The sequence below is a fragment of the Colobus angolensis genome, unplaced genomic scaffold (assembly GCF_000951035.1).
Source record: "Colobus angolensis palliatus isolate OR3802 unplaced genomic scaffold, Cang.pa_1.0 Scaffold101, whole genome shotgun sequence".
Lineage (NCBI taxonomy): Eukaryota > Metazoa > Chordata > Mammalia > Primates > Cercopithecidae > Colobus > Colobus angolensis.
Window position 1 is genome coordinate 76115 of NW_012111031.1, and position 21077 is coordinate 97191.

General features: G+C 39.9%; 1 protein-coding gene across 1 annotated transcript in view; it reads left to right on the top strand.

Moving 5' to 3' along the window:
• The first annotated feature begins 802 nt into the window (after positions 1–802).
• LOC105510597 (serine/threonine-protein kinase Nek5) overlaps positions 803–21077 on the top strand; it is a 64256-nt gene continuing 43981 nt past the window's right edge. Inside the window, exons 1-6 of the mRNA XM_011940479.1 lie at positions 803–860; positions 2427–2565; positions 11197–11293; positions 17959–18056; positions 19756–19839; positions 19923–19993. Coding sequence (XP_011795869.1) covers positions 2449–2565; positions 11197–11293; positions 17959–18056; positions 19756–19839; positions 19923–19993 — 467 coding nt within the window. The 5' untranslated portion in view covers positions 803–860; positions 2427–2448. The remainder of the gene's footprint in view (positions 861–2426; positions 2566–11196; positions 11294–17958; positions 18057–19755; positions 19840–19922; positions 19994–21077) is intronic.

A 21077-nucleotide genomic window follows, 5' to 3' on the forward strand; every position in this document is an offset into this window, starting at 1 on the left:
AAATGAGGCCTTTGGTTCAGTCCTAATCCAATTTGACTATAGTGCTTATAAGAAGAGGAAATTTTTTGTGGCAGGGACGGGGAGGGGATGGCGGAGAGATGATTTTAAGAAGGAAAAGTAGTGATGTAAACTTAAGATTTTTAAAATAGCTTTTTTGTGGGCTTTTGCATGTGTGTGATGGACGATGGAGGGTACCATATCACTGTAGTGTTTAGATTCAATTGGATATATTTTACTTGCGTCACTATTTACAATTGCTGGAAAATACATTTTTTTCAACTACTTAAACGTTTTAGCTGCTTGATGTGCAAATCCAGAATGGGGCAGGGTGGGGTGGGGAGGGGGCGTGCGTGCAGACGCTTGGGCAGGGCGCGTTGCGTTAGAAAGTCCCTTGGCAGGCCGCCGCTGTGACCCAAAGAGTAGGAAGCGGTTCCAGTCTCACGTCCACCTCTTGGAGATATTTGAGACCTTGTACAAGAAACACTCTGTCTCAGTTTAGCTTATTTGTAAAACTAGGAGACTACTGCCTTGCGGGGCTGTAAAGAAAAGAGAAAACGTTTGCGAAGCGTCTGGTGCACCGTAAGCAAGAGCGGGGAGCGCTACTGTAGAGTGCAACGCAAAGCAATCCCGACCCAAGGCAACAGGACGGTGTGGGGGTGGCTCTGTTGGGTCTCCAAACTCCCTGGCGCCTGACCTTGCCTCGCGGTGGACTGTGTGGACGGGTCCCCAGGCCATTCCAGCCTCGCGCCCCGCCCGCGTTTCCTTGCGCGGCTCCGCCCGGCCGCGGGGAGGCGCAGCGGCCCCGAGAACCCGGATCCTTCTGGGACGCTTCTTTCGACCCCGCGGAGCCGGCGGAGCAGGTATGCTGCAGGGGCCGCCCTTAGTCCTTGCCCGGAGCCGCCGCAGGGCTTCAGGAACCGGGCAGGGTGGGGGAAAGGGATGGAGTCTCTGCCTGGGGCGGCGGGGGCGGCCCAGAAAAGGGCTAGCGTTCCGGGCTGCGTGGGTGTAGCGTCCCGGGCGCGTCGGTCTCTATGGCAACGCTCCTCACGCTGAGCTCGGGTCCGGGTAAACGTCTCGCTACCCACCCGCGGCCGCCTCCATGGCCGGCCCTAGGGGAGAAGGAATTTTCCTAACTTGGGGGCTTCCACCCTCTGGTGCCACTTGGGCGGGAGGGTCGCAGGCCCTCAGTTCCCGGCTGGTCACCCCCGGCCCCTAGTCCGTATGCGTTTCTCTCAGAACCCCGTCCTCCGGTGTCTGCAGCCTCTCCTGGCTGCGGAGCTGGTTCCCAGCCCCCTGCAACCTAATTGTACCCACTTCCTACCCTGACATGAAATTATTCGAAAACAACCCCCCGCTCACCCCATTAGCAACAGCAGCAACAACAGCAACAAAACTCTATTATGCCCTAACTGTAGCTAAAGAGGAAATAGAAGGAAAGCAATAAGTAAGAAAGTACATATTTCAATCTGAAAATGCTTGACACTACTACCCTTGGCAAAAGTAGAGAAGCAGCCAGTAGTCGCGCCTGGGCAGTCGCCTGAACGTGACGGCAGCAAATGTAGATTGTTAGGTCTCCGGGACCAGGAGCGGCGTGGCCAGTGAAGGGCGTGATTTTCCCAAATGGTGAACAATTCTTGGTAAACCTCCAAACCAAACAAAGTGCAATCAAGCCTTGATTTACATGTAGTTGCATTCCCCACCACCCCCCCCCCAAAAAAATCGGTGTTCATTAAAACTGCAAAAATACTTAGCATTTCGATGTAAAATAGAGTTTGGTTCTAGCCACAGATAATTACAAACGGATTTTTCTGTGCATTTGAGTGTATAGGAAGACTCTACAAGATTGTAGGACCGCAGGGTAATCCTTTATTGTGCGGGACTGTCTCTCGAATCGCAGAATCCTAGCATCTCAGGCCCCAACCACCTGTCAATCTCTTGCCTCTGAATCTCGGGGAAACAGCTTCCCCATCCCCATATATTTCCAAAATTCCCCCTAGGGGGCAGTACGTCCCCATTAAGAAAGGCTGGACTGTGAAAAGTACACAAGCCTAAGGACATTCCTGCTATATAAAGGTGCCAAGCCCCGGGTATATAGTATCTTTCATTCTCAGAACAAACTTGCAAAACAGATATTGTTATTCCATTTTAGAAATTAGGAAAGTGCGATTTTGCCAGGTTAAGTGACTTACCCAGGAACACAGGGCAAAAGTGTATCAAAGCTGAGCTACGACCCATGTCTGACCAAGAAACTCTGTCTCATTTCAGTTGTTATCTGTGGCCACAAGGAAAGTTATTTGTCTCTGTCTTGGCAAGGCTGGGAGAAAAGTTTTATCAAAGTGAGTTCTTTTACACTTTAGTCATCAATTTTCTGACTTTGTTAGTCTTTATGAGACATGTGTGATAAATTTACATTACTCTAATTCCAGGAACCTCACCCCATTGGAGATCATGGATAAGTACGATGTGATTAAGGCCATCGGGCAAGGTGCCTTCGGGAAAGCATACTTAGCTAAAGGGAAATCAGATAGCAAGCACTGTGTCATAAAAGAGATCAATTTTGAAAAGGTAAAGTTAAGAAATTCAAATATCTGTTAATTTTCAGTGGGATATTCAGCTGGCTTTTAATCCAATATAAAAAGGAAATTTTTATTTTTTATAATTACAAATTTTAAGCCATAATTGATTTTTGTTAATTCAACCTTCTAAGTCCACTGTCCGAACACAACCAATGATCTTGTTTTTAAAAAGAGGCTGGACACAGTGGCTCACCCCTGTAATCGCAGCACTTTTGACGGCCAAGGTGGAAGGATTGTGTGAAGCCAGGAGTTCGAGATAGCCTGGGCAACGTAGGAAGACCCTGTCCCTACAAAAAAAAATTTTTTTTAATGAAAATAGAAAAGAAATAAGATCACATCTCTGTGGCTCCTATGGCCCTCCTTAGGGTACCCTGAAAGGCCCTATGAGATGCCAGCCTCCTCTGTTGCCCTGACTTTTCTCTGTGGTACACTTCCTCTCTCCTTATTCAGGTCCTCGACAAGGGGTTTTCTGCAAAACCCCTAGCTAGTGTAGCTCCCCAGCCACAATCACATCTTATCACCTTATCACACCACTCTGGTTTCTGATTTCTTTTTTTGTTTGTTTGTTTTTGTTTTTTTTAGACGGAGTCTCGGTCTGTCACTTAGGGTAGAATACAGTGGCATGATCTCAGCTCACTGCAACCTCCACCTCCAGGGTTCAAGCAATTCTCCAACCTCAGCCTCCCGAGTAGCTGGACTACAGGTGCATGCCACCACACCTGGCTAATTTTTTGTATTTTTAGTAGAGATGGAGTTTCACCATGTTGCCCAGGCTAGTCTTGAACTCCTGAACTCAAGTGATCTGCCTGCCTCAGCCTCCCAAAGTGCTGGGATTACAGGTGTGAGCCACTGCTCCTGGCCTGGCTTATTTTCTTACTAGCATAATGCTCTGTAATTACTTTGCTCTCTTAATTATTCATTTGTTTATTACTTGTCTTCCTCAGTATGCAGAACAGTTCCTGACACATAATAGATGCTAAACAAATTTATTGAGTGCACTGAATGGATAGAGGAAAACCATGTGTAATTGTTGGTCTAATAATTTTGGAAAATAAATATAGTTAATTAAAAATTAATCATTTTTGCTAAATCCACCTTAGTCAGTGTTTATGTCACCCTCTTTAGTGATATGTTCATTTCAAAATATATTGGGATAATAATGTCCATTGTTTGCTAGAGTTAATTTTAAGGCAAGTCTTATTGGTCAGCTTCTAGAGAATTTATAAATGAGAGTAGCATAAAAAGTTCCATACAAAGCATGTGCAAAATGGACTGCCCAAGTTACACCATGTGAATATACTTAATGCCATTGAATTGTACACTTAAAAATTTGGTTAAAATGATATAAATTTTATTTTACCACAAAAAAATTGCAAGAAAACCTACCCAAACTTAAAGCTCAAGAGTAGATAACTGGCTTCCAGGGATAATGATTTATTTTCCAATATAGGTCTCTTTTGTGAATCCATGGCATATTCATAATAATGTCCTCTATTCTAGTCTATCTTCCTTCCATGACATTATTCTGCTCACTCTCTTTTGTTTATCTGACTGCTCTCCCTCAGGCTTATCTCTCTCTTCACCCTCTATATGTCCTCAACCATGTGTCCTTTTCTGATCTTCTCTTTCTGTCCATTGTCACCTAAACTGCCCCACTTCAGTGTTTACCACTAAGTAGATCACTCTTAAATCTCTGTCTCTACCCCTGACATTGTTCAGTACCCTAGTTCTGCATTTCTTCTGCCAGCTAGATAACTTCAGGTAATATCTGTGTTATTATTATTATTATTATTATTTTTTTTGAGATGGAGTCTCACTGTGTCGCCCAGGCTGGAGTGCAGTGGTGCGATCTCGGCTCACTGCAAGCTCCACCTCCTAGGTTCATGCCATTCTCCTGCCTCAGCCTCCCAAGTAGCTAGGACTATAGGTGCTCGCCACCACGCCTGGCTAATTTTTTGTATTATTAGTAGAGACAGGGTTTCACCATGTTAGCCAGGATGGTCTCCGTCTCCTGACCTCATGATCCACCTGTCTCAGCCTCCCAAAGTGCTGGGATTACAGGCGTGAGCCACCGCGCCTGGCCAGTATCTGTGTTATTAATCTATTTCTGTGTAACATATTATCCCAAACTTAGTGGCTTAAAGAATAAACATTTATTATCTTGGAGATCCTGTGCATCAAGAATTTAGGATGATGATCATTGAGACCACCTTGGAGGCTAGGTATCACAATTGTACCCAAAAACAAGTATTAATAGCAATTCTTCCTTGTTGTAAGCAGACCCACTTCACCTCTTATGTACTGCGCTGTATTAATGTCATCAATGTCCTTATGGCTGCCAACCTCAAAACCTTGGGATCATTTGTGAGCTTATTCCTTCTCCACATTCAATTATTTGGTGAATACTGTTGACTCTTCCTCTTCCTTGAATTTGCTTCAGTCCTTTTGTCGAGGGCCTGGATCACTTGGATCCTTCAAGTGGCTCCAGCCCAATTTTGATAATGCTCCAGCCATGCCCCCAAACCTTCACTGGGACAGAGGCTGTAAAGGAAGAGTTGCCTAGGTTTGACTACATAAAAATAGAAAACATTTGTATGTCAAAACAAACACTATAAATAAATTCAAAGAAAACTGAAAAGGTGCCAAAAATATTTGCAAGTATTGACTTAATGGTGTTAACCTTTGATTAAGTCAATAAAAAGATAAAATCCATATATGAAGTCATCATACAAAAATTTGAAACTCATTAGAAAACTAAGAAATTAGGAGTTTATTCAAAGAAAAACCCCACAGATAAAGTTAGAAAACAAATGTCCGACAGTAGGTCATTTGTTAAGTAATTTATAAAAAACTAAGTGGCTATTAGAAATCATGTTGTAGGTAAAGCATTGACATGGGGAAAATTTCAATGTTTGCAATGTTTGAGAAAATAGTAAGCATAGAATGATATAATCTTTGTAAAAATATATATATTCTCCATATATATGTATATCTACAAATATGTTCATATATGTACAAAGAAAAAGAGACACAGATTGTTATTATTGAGGTAGAAAGTGGGGTTTGCCTGGTGCATTTTTTTTTTTTCTTTTGAGATGGAGTCTCGCTCTGTCGCCCAGGCTGGAGTGCAGTGGCATAATCTTGGCTCACTGCAAGATCTGCCTCCCAGGTTCATACTATTCTCCTGCCTCAGCCTCCCGAGTAGCTGGGACTACAGGCACCTGCCATCACGTCTGGCAAATTTTCTGTATTTTTATTAGAGACGGGGTTTCATTGTGTTAGCCAGGATGGTCTCGATTTCCTGACCTCGTGATCCGCCCATCTCAGCCTCCCAAAGTGCTGGGATTACAGGCGTGAGCCACCACGCCCGGCCTGCCTTGTGCACTTTTTCTTTCTTTCTTTCTTTCTTTTTTTTTTTTTTTGAGACAGGGTTTCATTCTGTTGCCCAGGCAGGAGTGCAGTGGCATCATCATAGCTCACTGTAACCTCGAACAAGCCATCCTCCTGCCTTAGCCTCCTGAGCAGCTAGGACTGCAAGCATGCGCCACTACACCCAGGTAATTTTGAATTTTTTTTAGAGACAGGATCTTGTTATGTTGCCCAGGCTGGCCTCAAGTGATCCTCCCGCTTTGGCCTCCCAAAGTGCTGAGATTACAGGTGTGAGCCACTGTGCCTGGTCTGCCTTGTGTTTTTATATTGTTTCACTCTTCAGAGAAGTTTTGAGACCCTCTCTGATTTGCTCCAAAATTACAGCTCCTATCACATACCCTACTTCTTTTCCCCCACTGCAGCCTCTGCATTTGCTTACGGGCTTGCCTCTCACAAGGTCCTTGTCTGCTGATCTCCCAGCATCAGGATCCCACTTGTTTAAGGCTGAGTTCCACCATACCTCCAGAATCCTCCCACTCTAAAGAATTTCTCTTTCTCTGTAAACTTGCGTAACTTTTATTGGAACCTCTGTTATAGTACTGACTGCTTTCTTTCTGGACATGCTTTGGCTGTTTATTTTATGCCTTCTCCTCCTTATTTAGCCATAACATGTTCTGTGAGGACTGAGTCCATGTGCGTTTTGTGCTGGTATTCCACACAGCACCTAATAATAATGCTTGGTGCCAGGAGATATTCAGTAACTTCTTATTGGATAGATGATTCACTGGACAGATGCTTTCCGGCCCTCTTGCTCTATTGCAAAGCTGGTATATACTTGGGAATTATAAAACCATTTTAATTCTATGTAAGGAGAAAATATTTGAGAGGAGAAAATATTTGAGAGGTGAATATTACAAAATATTGTAAAATGAAAAATGTACATTACTTCATTTCAGAGCATCTCTCCCATTCTTTAGTATAATCAAAAATTGACTATAGTTTTATAATATAGCACCAATTTTTTCATCACTTTACTCATGAACTACCGTTGTCACCATGCCATAAATAAGTAGAGTCTTATATTAGACCTCATTATTCTTGTTTTCCCATATCTCTTTATGTTGTCAAATTTACCTGTAACATCTGTGTCACAATATTAACATTTATTACTTCTTTATTCCTGTCTACTCTCATGTAGTTTTTCATTACTTCTTATCTAGAGAAATTTCTATTTCTTCTCTCTATTGCTTCCCTATTCCCTACACTAGACCCTAGAACTAAATTGCTTATTTTCTTACAGGTACCAAAAAGCTAATATTTTCAAGCATGTTCTTTTCCTTCTGGGCTCAAATAGAAGTGTTTTATCTTTCCTCAATTATGAAAATAAAAATGTTCATTGTAGAAATTTTGAAAGGAACCAAAGGGGAAAATAAGACCATTTAGAGGAAAATAAAAATAGCATATAACCTCTTTCTTAATCACTATGAACATTTTGCTGAATTTCTCTCTAGACTATTTTTAATGTATAAATATATAAGTTATTAGAATGATTGGTGTCATGGTGGATATACTCTTTTTTTTTGAGACGGAGTCTTGCTCTGTTGCCCAGACTGGAGTGCAGTGGCGTAGTCTCGGCTCACTGCAGCTTCTGCTCCCAGATTCAAACGATTCTCCTGCCTCAGCCTCCTGAATAGCCGGGACTACAGACACATGCCACCGTGTCTAGCTAATTTTTGTATTTTTAATAGAGACAGGGTTTCACTATGTTGGCCAGACTGGTCTGGAACTCCTGACCTCGTGATCTGCCTGCCTCGGCCTCACAAAGTGCTAGGATTACAGGCGTGAGCCACCGCACCTGGCCCGGATATACTCTTTTGTAACAGTTTTTTTTTTAGCAATATATTTTGAATATTTCCTCATCTCATTCAATATTTTTATATAATGTTGTCATATAATGATATTAAATGTTCACACTAATGATAAAGGGACTACCTACAGGGTGTCCGTTGTATGTCACACCATCGTGAATGTTTTATTATATATATCAACTCAATTTAATCTTCACAACCACTCTGAAAGGTAGCTCTCACTACTCTCACTGGACAAGTGAAAGAGCTGAGGCTAAAGAGGTTAAGCAGTTAGCTTCAGGATGCACAGTACTCAGCAGATCCATCGAAGTCTTTCTCTGCTCTTTCCATGATAATATGTTGCCTCCCTTTATTTTTAATGACTGCGTAGCATTAAAGTGGTAGCAGGTTAAAAATAACAATTTAGCTGGGCATGGTGCCTGTAGTCCCAGCTATTCTGGAGGATGAGTTGGGAGGATCCCTTGACCCCAGGAGTTAAAATCCAGCTTAGACAACATAGCAGAACTCTGTCTTAAAAAAAAAAAAAAAAAGAAAGAAAAACCTAGCAAAACAGCCCCTGTAATTTATTTAACTCTTTTTCTATTTTCAGATAATTAAATTGGTTGGTTGGTTTTTGGGCTACGATTCAATAATATTTAATATGTAAAGTATAATTCATTTTTATTAAACAAAACTATGTATATATGCTTACCTATATGTGCATGAATTAAAAAGCTCTATTAACAACAGTTATCCCTAGGGAGCATAGTATTAGGTTGGCACAAAAGTAATTGCGTTTTTGCCATTAAGAGTAAGGTTACCACCTGTGGGCTTTCATCTGTGAGCTAGATGAGAAAGAAAGAGGGAAGTTTCACTTTTACCTTATTCACTTCTATTTGACTTAAAACAAGCATGCGTTATTAGAGTAACTTAAAAACTAGCAATGAAACACTGTAACAAAGTCTTTTGTATGAGAACTCTTCTGTACACTTTTATTATCTTCTTTGGATAAATTTCTAGAAGAATTAGTAAGTCAAAAATGGGAACACTTCCCTCATGCCTGTAATCCCAGCACTTTGGGAGGCTGAGGCAGCTGGATCACTTGAGGACAGGAGTTCGAGACCAGCCTGGGTAACATGGTGAGACCCCCATCTCTACTAAAAATACAAAAAATTAGCCGGGCATGGTGGTGCTTGCCTGTGGTCCCAGCTACTCAGGAGGCTGAGGTAGGAGGATCACTTGGGCTCAGTGGGCAGAGGCTGCAGTGAGCCAAGATCATGCCACTGCACTCCAGCTTGGGTGATAGAGCAATACTTTGTCTTAAAAAAATTTAAAAAAAAAGGAACATTTCTTCATCAGGATACAGACCCCCCCCCCCAAAATGAACATTTTAAAGATTCATATTATATTGTAAAACTGCTTTCCCAGAAGGATTTTATGAATTTGTGTTCTTTTACCAGAAATAAATGAGTGTCCATTTTGCTGCTTTCTGGTCAATAGTGGTTATTGACATTCTTTTCATACATGAAATACTATGTTACATTTTAGTTTTTATTCCTTTTTTTTTTTTTTTAAAGATGGAGTCTTACTCTGTCACCCAGGCTGGAGTGCAGTGGCATGATTTTGGCTTACTGCAGCCTCCACCTCCCAGGTTCAAGACATTCTCCTGCCTCAGCCTCCCAAGTAACTGGGACTACAGGTGTGTGCCACTACATCTGACTACTTTTTTGTATTTTTAGTAGAGACAGGATTTTGCCATGTTGGCCAGGCTGGTCTTGAACTCCTGGCCTCAAATGATCTGCCTGCCTTGGCTTCCCAAAGTGCTGGAATTACAGGCGTGAGCTGCCACACACCCAGCCAAATTTTGCTTTAGTTTTTATTCCTTTGATTACTGCATAAGATTGAATATTTTTTCTATCAGCCATTTTTATTTCTCTTGTTTTTTTTGAGTTGACTATTCGTGTACTTTGCTATTTTTCTGTTGGGGTGTTTGCCTTTTTAAAAATTATTTGCCGGCCGGTGCGGTGGCTCAAGCCTGTAATCCCAGCACTTTGGGAGGCCAAGGTGGGTGGATCACGAGGTCAGGAGATCGAGATCATCCTGGCTAACACGGTGAAACCTCATCTCTACTAAAAAATACGAAAAAATTAGCCGGGCGTGGTGGCAGGCGCCTGTAGTCCCAGCTACTCGGGAGGCTGAGGCAGGAGAATGGCATGAACCTGGGAGGCAGAGCCTGCAGTGAGCAGAGATCGCGCCACTGCACTCCAGCCTGGGCGACAGAGCGAGACTCCACCTCAAAAAAAAAAAAAAATTATTTGCCATCAATTTTTATATTATTATAAATATATTTGTCATATATGGTACAAATATTGTAACCTAACCTTTTGTTTGCCTTTTAATTTTGTTTATAATATTCTTTTGAATAAATAGTAGTTAGGACTTTTTTAAGTTGCTAAATCTATCCAGCTGATAGGAGTAATTCAGCTGTTTTTGTTTTGAAACGCCTGTGTATTGACTATACAATTTAAATTGGGGCAGGAAACACTGAAGCTTAGAAGGATCCTTACTGAAGGATCCTTCAGCTGAGATGTAGGGAAGCTAGAATTGAGAATATTAATTTTTAAAAAATTCTTACATCTTAAATGAGAATGAGAAATTTGGCCAATGTTGAAGACCTCTAATGGGTGGAGGCCCCATGGACATCAGAAAGGCGGGGCAGTCAGGGGCTGGAAGTCAGGGTAAAAATGACAAGTCAGCAAAGTATCAAGAGTGAGGAAGAAAAGTAGAAACGAGGTGTGGCCACTGATACTGGCACCAACCCCTTGGAAAGTATTGTCTGTAGATGATAAGTAGAACAAGAAGTACACCCAAATACTTCTAAAATGAAGTCATGCAAGACAATTTTTATTTGAAAATGAAAAATGTAGTCATCTTAATACAAAATTTTACTGGCCTGATTTCTGTGGGATATGCCACATTTTCTTTTTTTAGATTGCATTTGTTTTTTCTCAGCAGTGATTGCTCCTGGAATGTTGCATTTTTATGAAGAATTCCTTTGCTACTGAAAGATAGATATTAAAATATGGCTCCATATGGCTAGATAATGAACACAGTACCACCAGTCCAACTTTTAATACAGCAAAACTTCACCAGAAATATTTATTTTCTTGATGATGATTGTGGACAAACCATTGATGTGATGTAGGGTACTCTGCTAAAAACCATTGATGTGATGTAGGGTACTCTGCTAATTCTAGAAATGTTTCCTGCCATTGAAAGATCGTTTTCAAAGCGACATTAAAAGCCAGTGAAATCCTAGAGAATTTTAGATGGAAATGAGCAGAAAGCATGTTCTTGAAACCAAGTTACCTTTATAGACTACTCTGTCTCTTAATGAAATTTAGATGCCCATACAAGAAAAAGAAGCTTCAAAGAAAGAAGTCATTCTTCTGGCAAAGATGAAACATCCCAACATTGTAGCCTTCTTCAATTCATTTCAAGGTTTGATTTTCTAATATTCTTTAACTATTTTTATAAAGTATAGACATGTTGACATATGTAAAAAGATTTGTTCCTAAGGACTGTGTATAAATTAATTTTTGTAAATGGCTCATTTCCCCATTTACTTAAATTGCAGCTTGAGACCTCCTCGTTATTTCCTCTCTAGTAAGTTTTTGTAGACAGCTTTCTTATGTTTTCTTGTTTTTCTGCCTCTCCTGAATTCTCACTCTCCCAAAAAATTAATGACTGGCTTATTAGCTTCTTTGCTCTAGTAACAACCCCCAAATTTAAGTGACTTACGATAATACACATCTATTTCTCACTTACATTACATGCTAGCTGTGGTAGGCTGGGGTCTTGAGTCTGGGTCCCAGGCTGAAGGAGCAGCTCAGATAAGGAGCCAGCTGTTCTCATAAGCAAAACAAGAGAGGAAAACACAGAGCCCACCACACTATCGCTCTCAAAGTCCTGCTGGGATGTGTGTGTGTGTGTGTGTGTTGGGGGAGTACTCTGCTTACATGAGATCCCGCATATCCTTAGGCAACAGATGGGGCTTGTGTAATCCTCTTACAGAGAGCCAGCAAACAACCACACACCACAGCCTAGCACACTGCCATGTAGAGGGGAAGAACTTTAGGGAAGGAATTCCCTTCCTCTGTACGCCTGAAAACAATTCTGCCTCCACCCGTCACTGTAATCCAAAGGTAAAAAATAAATAGTAAATGAAGGGGCGTCCATCACACAGCTTTCATTCACTGAACTGATACTTACTGAGTGCTTACTATATGCCAGACATTGTTCTAGGTGTCAGGAATATAAGAGTGAACAAAGCAGATGAAAATCCCTGTTTTCATGAAATTTATATTCTAGTGGGAAGAGATAGACAATAAACAAATCTACAGTGTGTCAGGTGTGTCTTAAGTTGTGACAGGGCTGTATGTGCTGACAGTTTTATGACGGGTCATTCCCCAGCCCAGCCCCCAGCACTGGGCTGTTTTAAGACTGATAACTAGTTCATGGAGCAGAAGTGTTAACCTCAGTATCTTCAAGCATCATCGGTAGGGTTAAAGTCAGTCAATAAATAAATACAGCCACTGTGTCTCAAGCATGTGCACTGTGCAGGGCACTGTGTTCCTTCCTGATTAAAACCACTACATTCAAAGTACTTCTGTGTGTATGGCCCTTCTTTGGCTTCTGGGTATTTAAAAGAGCTCTTGGGACTCTTCTGAGGACTTCCTGGGAGCAGAACAGTACACATGGTCTGGAATTGGGTTGCATGGAATAACTTTCAAGGAGAGCCACTGAATAAAGTGCCCTACATTCCTGTCCATTGGCTACTGGTAATGCTATAAGATGATCTTTCTCTTCTTTATTTTGTTTGAGGTTATTACTGTGACTCTCTGGCTAACTCCTGCTCATCCTCAGGCCTTTTCTGAACTCACAATTCAAATTACAGCTCCCTTTGGTTCTCTTCCACAGCAGTTGTACTTACATATGTCTATTTATATGATTATGAATTTGTTTCATATTTGTTGCCCTTTACATAGTAAACTTAATGAATTTTGGGGCTCCATCTGTTTTACTCACCACTTGATCCTTGGCATCTAGCACACACTGGCTGCTCAATACCTATTTACTGAATGAGCGAATGGACTGGACCACTTTTAGAGACTGGAGTATTTCCTTATACCATGTGAGAGTGATTTTTGAGGACAGTTTACCGCTGGAAGCTTTTGCAAAACTGGGGTCATTTTTACAGTATAAATAACCTCTGCTGTGTTTGTTGATACTGTAAGTTTACATTTTCTTATGACTCTTTTTAAGTAGAGCACCCCTGTGTTTAGGAAAGCTACAGCTATTGTGATGCCTTTGAGTTTTCTTGGCAGATTGCTGGGACTTGAACTAGTGAGCTTATCTAAAAGCCTCAGAGGGCCTTGTAGCCTCTGTCTTTTAGAGAGTGTAGGTAAAGGCTTGCTTTCCTTCAAATGGCTTATCTCTGATCATAAGAACCATGGCTCTAGTGTTTGTCTATAGAAAATAGGATGTTTTTGGCCGGGCGCGGTTGCTCACGCCTGTAAACCCAGCACCCTGGGAGGCCGAGGCAGGCAGATCACCTGAGGTCAGGAGTTTAAGACCAGCCTGGCCATGGTGAAACCCCGTCTCTACTGAAAATACAAAAAAAAATTAGCTAGGTGTGCTGGTGCGCGCCTGTCATCCCAGCTACTTGGGAGGCTGAGGTAGGAGAATCATTTGAACCTGGGAGGTGAAGGTTGCAGTGAGCTGAGATTGTGCCACTGCACTCCAGCCTGGGCAACAAGAACGAAACTCTGTCCCAAAAAAAAGAAGATAGGATGTTTTTATTGGTTTGAAACAACATAAGAAAAATAATGAGAATGTAGTGATATTTTCCTAAGACTAAATTAATTCCATGTGAATTCCATCAATAAACATTCATTAAATGTCTGTTATATGCCAGTCATGTTCTAAGTCTTGGAGATATATCAGCAAACAAAATAGGCAAAAATTCCCATGCTGTTGTATTTGTTTTCTATTACTACATAGCAAATGAACACAAATTTAGTGGCTTAACAAGAACACATATTTATTATCTCTTGATTTCTGTAGGTTAGAAACCTGAGGTTGGCTTAGCTGGATTCTCTGCCCACAGTCTCAGCTAGTTGAAATCAAGGTATCAGTTGGGACCATTATCTGTGGCTCATGGTCTTCTTCCAAGCTTATTTAGGTTGTTACAGATTTCATTTACTTGCAATTGGGGTAATTGGATCATGGCTCACTGCAGCCTTGAACTCCTGGCCTCAAGTGATCCTTCTGCCATGGCCTCCAAAAGTGCTGTGAGCACTGTGCCTGGCCAGAAAGAGCTCTTTTACATTTATTTAAACATAGAGTTTTATTTTATATTACTCTTACGCACACATGAAAAAGAAAATATGAGCAAGCAAAGTTGGTTAAGGTATTCTAAAAATTATTTAGGCAGTGAAAACATTAAGCCTGCCAGGTCTACAGCAAGTGATTGGAAGATGCCAAGGTCTGTAAGAAACAATCTTGATTTTTTTTTTTTTTTTTTTTTTGAGACAGAGTTTCATTCTGTTGCCCAGGCTGGAGTGCAGTGGTACCATTACAGCTCACTGCAGCCTTGACCTTCTGGGCTTAAGTGGCCCTCCCACCTCAGTCTCCTGCGTACTGGAATTACAGGCTTGCACCCCCACACCTGGCTAATTTTTGTATTTTTTTCTTTATAGAGCCAGAGTTTTGCCATGTTGCCCAGGCTGGTCTCAAACACCTGAGTTCAAGCAATCCACCTGCCTCAGCCTTGGCCACCCAAAGTGCTGGGATTACAGGCGAGAGCCACTGTGCCAAGCCCTTGATTTTTTAGAAGTGCATTTTAGAATGAATTAGAATAATTGTTTAATAAATGTTGGAACTTGACAAATAAAAAGGTTATTTAGTGCCCCCCAATTGTTTTGAAGCGTCAGTGATCCATGAGCTTTACAGCAGATGGAAAATTTGAGAGCATAAATGATTTTTCCAGACACTTCCAATAAATATAAAATTAACAGTGGCTAATGGGGAAAATCCTTATTTTACAGTCAGATAATGCTAATTGACATTAAGTAGTTTCTTTTTTTTTTTTTTTTTTGAGACGGAGTCTCACTCTGTCACCCAGGCTGGAGTGCAATGGCGCAATCTTGGCTTACTGCACTTCCACCTCCTGGGTTCAAGCAATTCTCCTGCCTCAGTCTCCTGAGTAGCTGGGATTACAGGTGCCCGCTACCACACCTAGCTAATTTTTGTATTTTTAGTAGAGACGGGGTTTCACTATGTTGGCCAGGCTGGTCTCAAATTCCTGACCTCAGGTGATCCACCCACCTCGGCCTCCCAAAGTGCTGGGATTACAGGCATAAGCCACTGCACCCGGCCAGTAGTTTCTTTAAGATCCCTCTGTCATGATGAATTTTGAGTCAGTCAGTTTCTTTCACCAAAAGCCAGTGAAAGGTTGAGTGAGTTGGAGGTGTGAAAAGGAAGTGAGATGAAATCCTTTCTCCTCTGTTTCATTATTCTGATTCTTCCATGGTTTTGAAATTGCCATCCCTTCATTGCTGTGGCAGACCTTTTAATGACTGAGCTTCAATGATAAGAAACATCAATTCTCTTAAAAGTAACATATTCCTGAAAATATCCGATCTCTAGATATTAGGGCATATCAGGAAGCATCTTCTCAGAATCCTTCCTGGATCTCCAGTTTGACTTGCAGGCACTTTCTCCTCACCCTCCAGCCTACAGTCTTCTTCACAGCACTTCTCACTCAATGCTGAGGGACTCCCAACTAGACTTTGCCTCCTTAACAGTAGAATGGATGGCTTATTTGTTTTTTATTCCTACACAGCATTCCTTGCTTTTGCATGTCCTCAATAGAAGTTTGTTAATAAATGAATGGATCTGTCTCTTAAAGAAGAGAGGAGGAAAAATTGAAATATGTGAAAGAAGATGCATGGTTTGTGAATTAGAAGCAACCAAGGGTAGACACTGCCAGGTTGCTGATATCCACAGTAAAGTTGGTTAGGGTACTTTAAAGAGTAGAAGAGCAAAAGATTTGGCAAGAGAGTTTGGCATTTAGTAGGGACTACAGGGGAAAATGTTATTAACAATTGCTTATAAGCCTGATTTTGGCATGTATGTTTTCGTATGTTTTGTGTTCCTTCAGGGTTTTTTTTGTTTGGTTGGTTTTTGTTGTTGTTGTTTGTTTGTTTGTTTTTAATGAATCCACTCAACAAACATTTAAGCCCCTTTGATGTGCTAACTACTGTTTTAGATACAAAAGAATGAAGTGTAGACAAACAAGTGAATAGAAATCTTTCTTTTCTAACAAGATCCCAGCTGGTAGTTGGTTGGCTAATTAAGAAAGCTGGTTAAAGCGGAAAATCATCTGTTTTAGTCTATTCTAGCAGCTATAAGTCTATTCCAGCAGCTATAACAAAATACCATAAACTAGGTGGCTTATAAACAGCAGAAATTTATTTCTCATAGTTCTGGAGGCTGCGAAGTGCAAGATCAAGGTGCAGGCAGATTCACTGTCTGCTGAGGGTTCACTTTCTGGTTCATAGGTGGTTCGCCTCATTGTGACTTCACATGGTGGAAGTGGAGAGGGTTCTCTCTTGGACAGCAGTCCATTCATGTGGGCTTCACCCTCATGACCTAGTCACCTTCCAAAAGCCCTATACCTCCTAATACCATCACCATGGGGGCTAGAATTTCAACATACACATTTGGGGAAGACAAAGATATTTAGATCCTAGCAGTTATGCAAACATATTTTAACATAAGACATAATCATCCTTTGAGTGGAAATGGCCAGAAAAAATAAAAGAAAAAAAATTTTAAGGAAATTACAAGCATTTGTCAAAGGATAGCTTCTTTTCTTTAATATGGAGCCAGTGTTTGTGGATAATCTGTCCACAATCCTTTTAGAAATTTTCTAGTTGTATTTCATTCATTTCATTCAACGTTTAGGTCAATAGTTATTTATTTATTTATTTATTAAACTCACTTTTACTGAGTCCTCCAAAATATTCAGGATAGCTTTTGGAGAATTAATCACATCTTTCATTTTCTATTCATATTTCATCAGTTTATGTAATAAAGACAAGAATAACTCACTACAGTTCAAGAAAATTCAAAACTATAGTTGGTAGATTATGAGTCCACTGACTATCATTCTGAATTTTCTTTCTTATATAAGCTATGCTTCTTATTTAGAACTTTTAGTTTCTTTTCTTTAATGTGGAGCAAGAATTTGTGGATAGTCTGTACACAATCCTTTTAGAAGTTTTCCAGTTATATTTCATTCATCCCATCAACATTTAGGTCAATAGCTATTTTTTTTAAAAACTGCTCACTTTTACTGAGTCCTCCAAAATATTCCGCATAGCTTTTAGAAAATAATCACATCTTTCACTTTCTATTCGTATTTCATCAGTGTCTGTTATACAGACAAGAGTAAGTGGAACAAACATATTTGGAAAGAAACACAATGATCTTGATAAGATTCAGTTCAATTGGTAGGAGCAGAGGTACTTCGACATACTAGAGAGCCTAGTAGTAACTAGTGGTAACCTTGATGGGACAATAGCAATGGAGAGTGTCCTGTAATCTAGTGAGTGGTTTAGGCAGAAGTCAGTTATAAGAATTTCTATTGTATTCAACAATGTAGATGAATAAGTGCCGTATAAATATGGCTTTATGCCCAAATTCAAGAAGGGGCTATTAATTCTTCCTGGGGTGTTAGGAAAGAGTCACAGCTGCTATTTTTATAGCAGATTTCTAATCCTCAAAGGAATGTATTAATAAAAATAGCCAACATTTCTTAAACTCTCATTATCTACAGACATTATTCTAAGCATCTGACATGGATTAGCTCATTTAATCTTTCCAACAATCTGAAGAACAAATTTCTATAATATTATTTCCATTTTACAGATGAGGTAATGAGGCACAGAGAAGTTAAAGTGACTTGCCCAGAGTCACAGAGCTAAGAAATATAAATGGTATAGTGGAATTAGAACCCAGTCCATTTTGATTCCACAGCCAGAGCATGACTGATAAATATCTGAAATCCTTCCAGCACCAAATGATTCCTTTTCTTACAGAGAATGGCAGGCTGTTTATTGTAATGGAATATTGTGATGGAGGGGATCTCATGAAAAGGATCAATAGACAACGGGGTGTGTTATTTAGTGAAGATCAGGTAAAAACTTTTAATTTGCTTTTTAATTTTATGTATGTGTGGTGAGGAGAGAATTAAATTTATAGTGTCATAAGTAGTAGACTATGTTGATATAAAGCATGTGTTTTGGTAGAGAAATTCAAACCATAAAATAGTGGATCAATATTCTTGGTAGATTCAGTAGAACAAGTTTGCAATTGAACTTAAACTAAATTGTTTATTTTAGAGAATGAGATTTTCTTGAGAAAAGATAGTCTGTTTGGACAATCTCATGTAGGATGCCTCTGAGATAAATCTTCATGGTTAAAAAAAAATCTGAATGTGAGTATTCCTTAGCCATTTAACATGTGACATGTTTATAGCTTCACTGTTTTCTCTTTTACCATTTGGTGCTCTGTTTTAAAGTAGATATCCCACTTTGCTAGGGAGGATAGAAGCTTCTCTTGGCAATGCCTATTTAGTTTCATTAGTTATTAAGAGGGGGAGATAAAAGATGAAGAATAATGGCCTCTCCCACTTTCTCTTTGCACAAATGTATTTCTCTTCTATACTCCAAGCCTCTTTGGAACCCTCTTGGGAGTGGTACTCATGACGGAGACAGGTTTGTGTGTGTGGAGAGGAATCTGAATTAGCGCCTATATGGTTGATGGTAAGGCCATTGCCTCAGGAAGCACACAGGAAAGGCCCACCATTTTTCCTTTGACCATTTGTTTCTTTGTTCTATTTTAGCATTTAAGAGCCTCATGCCCATATAATTTCCTCCTAAAGTTTAATATTTTGAATATATGAAGGATTAAAGAATCAGTATCTCTAACTTCTATAAGATTAATCAAGCATTCTTTGTATGCTCATTTATATTATACATTAAATTCCATATTCATAGAAACTCTTTTTTCTTATCTAGGTATTATTTTGCCACATTTCATAAAAATGCTTCTCTTGACAAAATTTTGAGTTACATTTCTTTTTGTTGGGAATGAACTAAAATTACAACTGAATATTAATGTCTGGAATATGGCTTTATTCCTATTATTTTCTTCTTTCTGTATAATTTGGCAGACAAAGAACCAGTGAAATTTTAGAATAGTTTAAATAAATCTCTGTAGGCATAGAACACATTTTCAGAAAGAGGCTCATGGTCAACAAAGATGAAATAAAATCATGACTTAGAAATAAAATTAAACTTTAAAAGTAAAGTACTTGTTGGTTTTATATTAGATATATTGATATTTTATTACAATTCCTAACAACCTCACAGATCCCCCATTTCTTCCTCTTTCTCTCCCCACCCTTGGCACCCTCCTTCCACCATAAAGGAAGAACCAATGGCTCCCAGGTTATCAGGAAACAGGGCTACTTGTGTACTATTTACGATGCAGTTAGCACCCCAGGGTTAAGTAAGAAAAAAAGAAAATCATGAACGGCATGTGTCTTTCCCTTGCCCCTACTTATCCTTTTCTGCATGTGGAATTTCCCTTGATACCAGTGATATTTGGATTACTTTTCTATGCCGCCATCGTTTTAGTTGTAAAATGAAAATAATAATATGATAAAGTATACCTATTAACTTCGTTCCTATAAATACACATACACTATATGTGTGTGTGTGTGTGTGTTTGTGTGTGTGTATAATTTCTTTCTTTCTTTTTGCATGTTACCATGAAGACATTTCAGTGACTACCAGGCTATTCAGTGGCTTTGTTTTGTGTTCTCTCTATAGATCCTCGGATGGTTTGTACAGATTTCTCTAGGACTAAAACATATTCATGACAGGAAGATATTACACAGGGACATAAAAGCTCAGGTAACAGCTCAGAGAGAAGACTAAGACAGAATTGATCTTTTCTTGAAGTACCTCAAACAACATGACATTTTCTCCATTTATAGAACATTTTTCTTAGCAAGAATGGAATGATTGCAAAGCTTGGGGACTTTGGTATAGCAAGAGTCCTGAATAAGTAAGTACTTTGAAAATAATTTTTCTTTCCATTCAAAATAGCCCAAATATGTATTTTTAGGTATCATGGATTAAGAAGATATTAAAATCTTGGTTGTCTAAATAATTTTAGGTAGCTTTATGTAAATGTATTAAATCAGATGGTACTTTGAGATTAAAATTCTCAAGATAAATTGTGGTGTAATAGAATGATGTTGCTAATGTCCCGTAGTGTAATTCCAGTTTATCAAATATGGGTGTAACTGTAATACGCATAAAGCTAGAGAGAATTTAGTGCAATAGGCAGGTTTACACTTCTTAATGAAAAAAGTCAAACTCTGTAAAATATTTGAAGAGATTTATTCTGAGCCAAATACGAGTGACCAAAGGCCTGTGCCTGTGACATAGCCCTCAGGAGATCCTAAGAACATGTACCCAAAGTGGCTGGTCTACAGCTTGGTTTTGCACATTTTAGGGAGACACAAGACACTAATAGGATGTACATGGGTTTCGTCCAGAAAAGCAGGACAACTCAAAGCTGGGAGGCATGGGAGGGAGCTTCCAGGTCATAGGTGGATTAAAACTTTTCTGATTGGCAGTTGGTTGAAAGAGTCTATCTAAAGACCTGGAATTAATGGAAGGGAGTGTCTGGGTTAAGGTAAGGGGTTGTGGAAATGAAGATTTTTATTATGCAGATGAAATCTCCAAGTTGCAGGCCTTGGAGAGAATAGATTGTAAATGTTTCTTATCAGATTTAAAAACGTGCCAGACTCTTAGTTAATTTTTTCCTGGATCAGGATAAAGACTTGGAAAAAGAAGGGAATTTTCTTCAGAATGTAGAGTTTCCCCACAAGAGATACCTTTGCAGGACTGTTTCAATGTATGGACAAAGAAACATGATGTGGGGTAAAATATTTTGATTTCTTTCAGGCCTGCTATCTGTCATGTGATGTTATACTAGAGTCAGGCTGGACTTTGGTATCTTATTGCTACAAGGAGTCTGCTTTGTCAGTCTTAAGGTCTGTTTTAGTGTTAATGCTGGTCAGCTGTGCCTGAATTCCAAAGGGGAGGAGGAAATAATGAGGCATGTCCAACCCTGCTCCCCA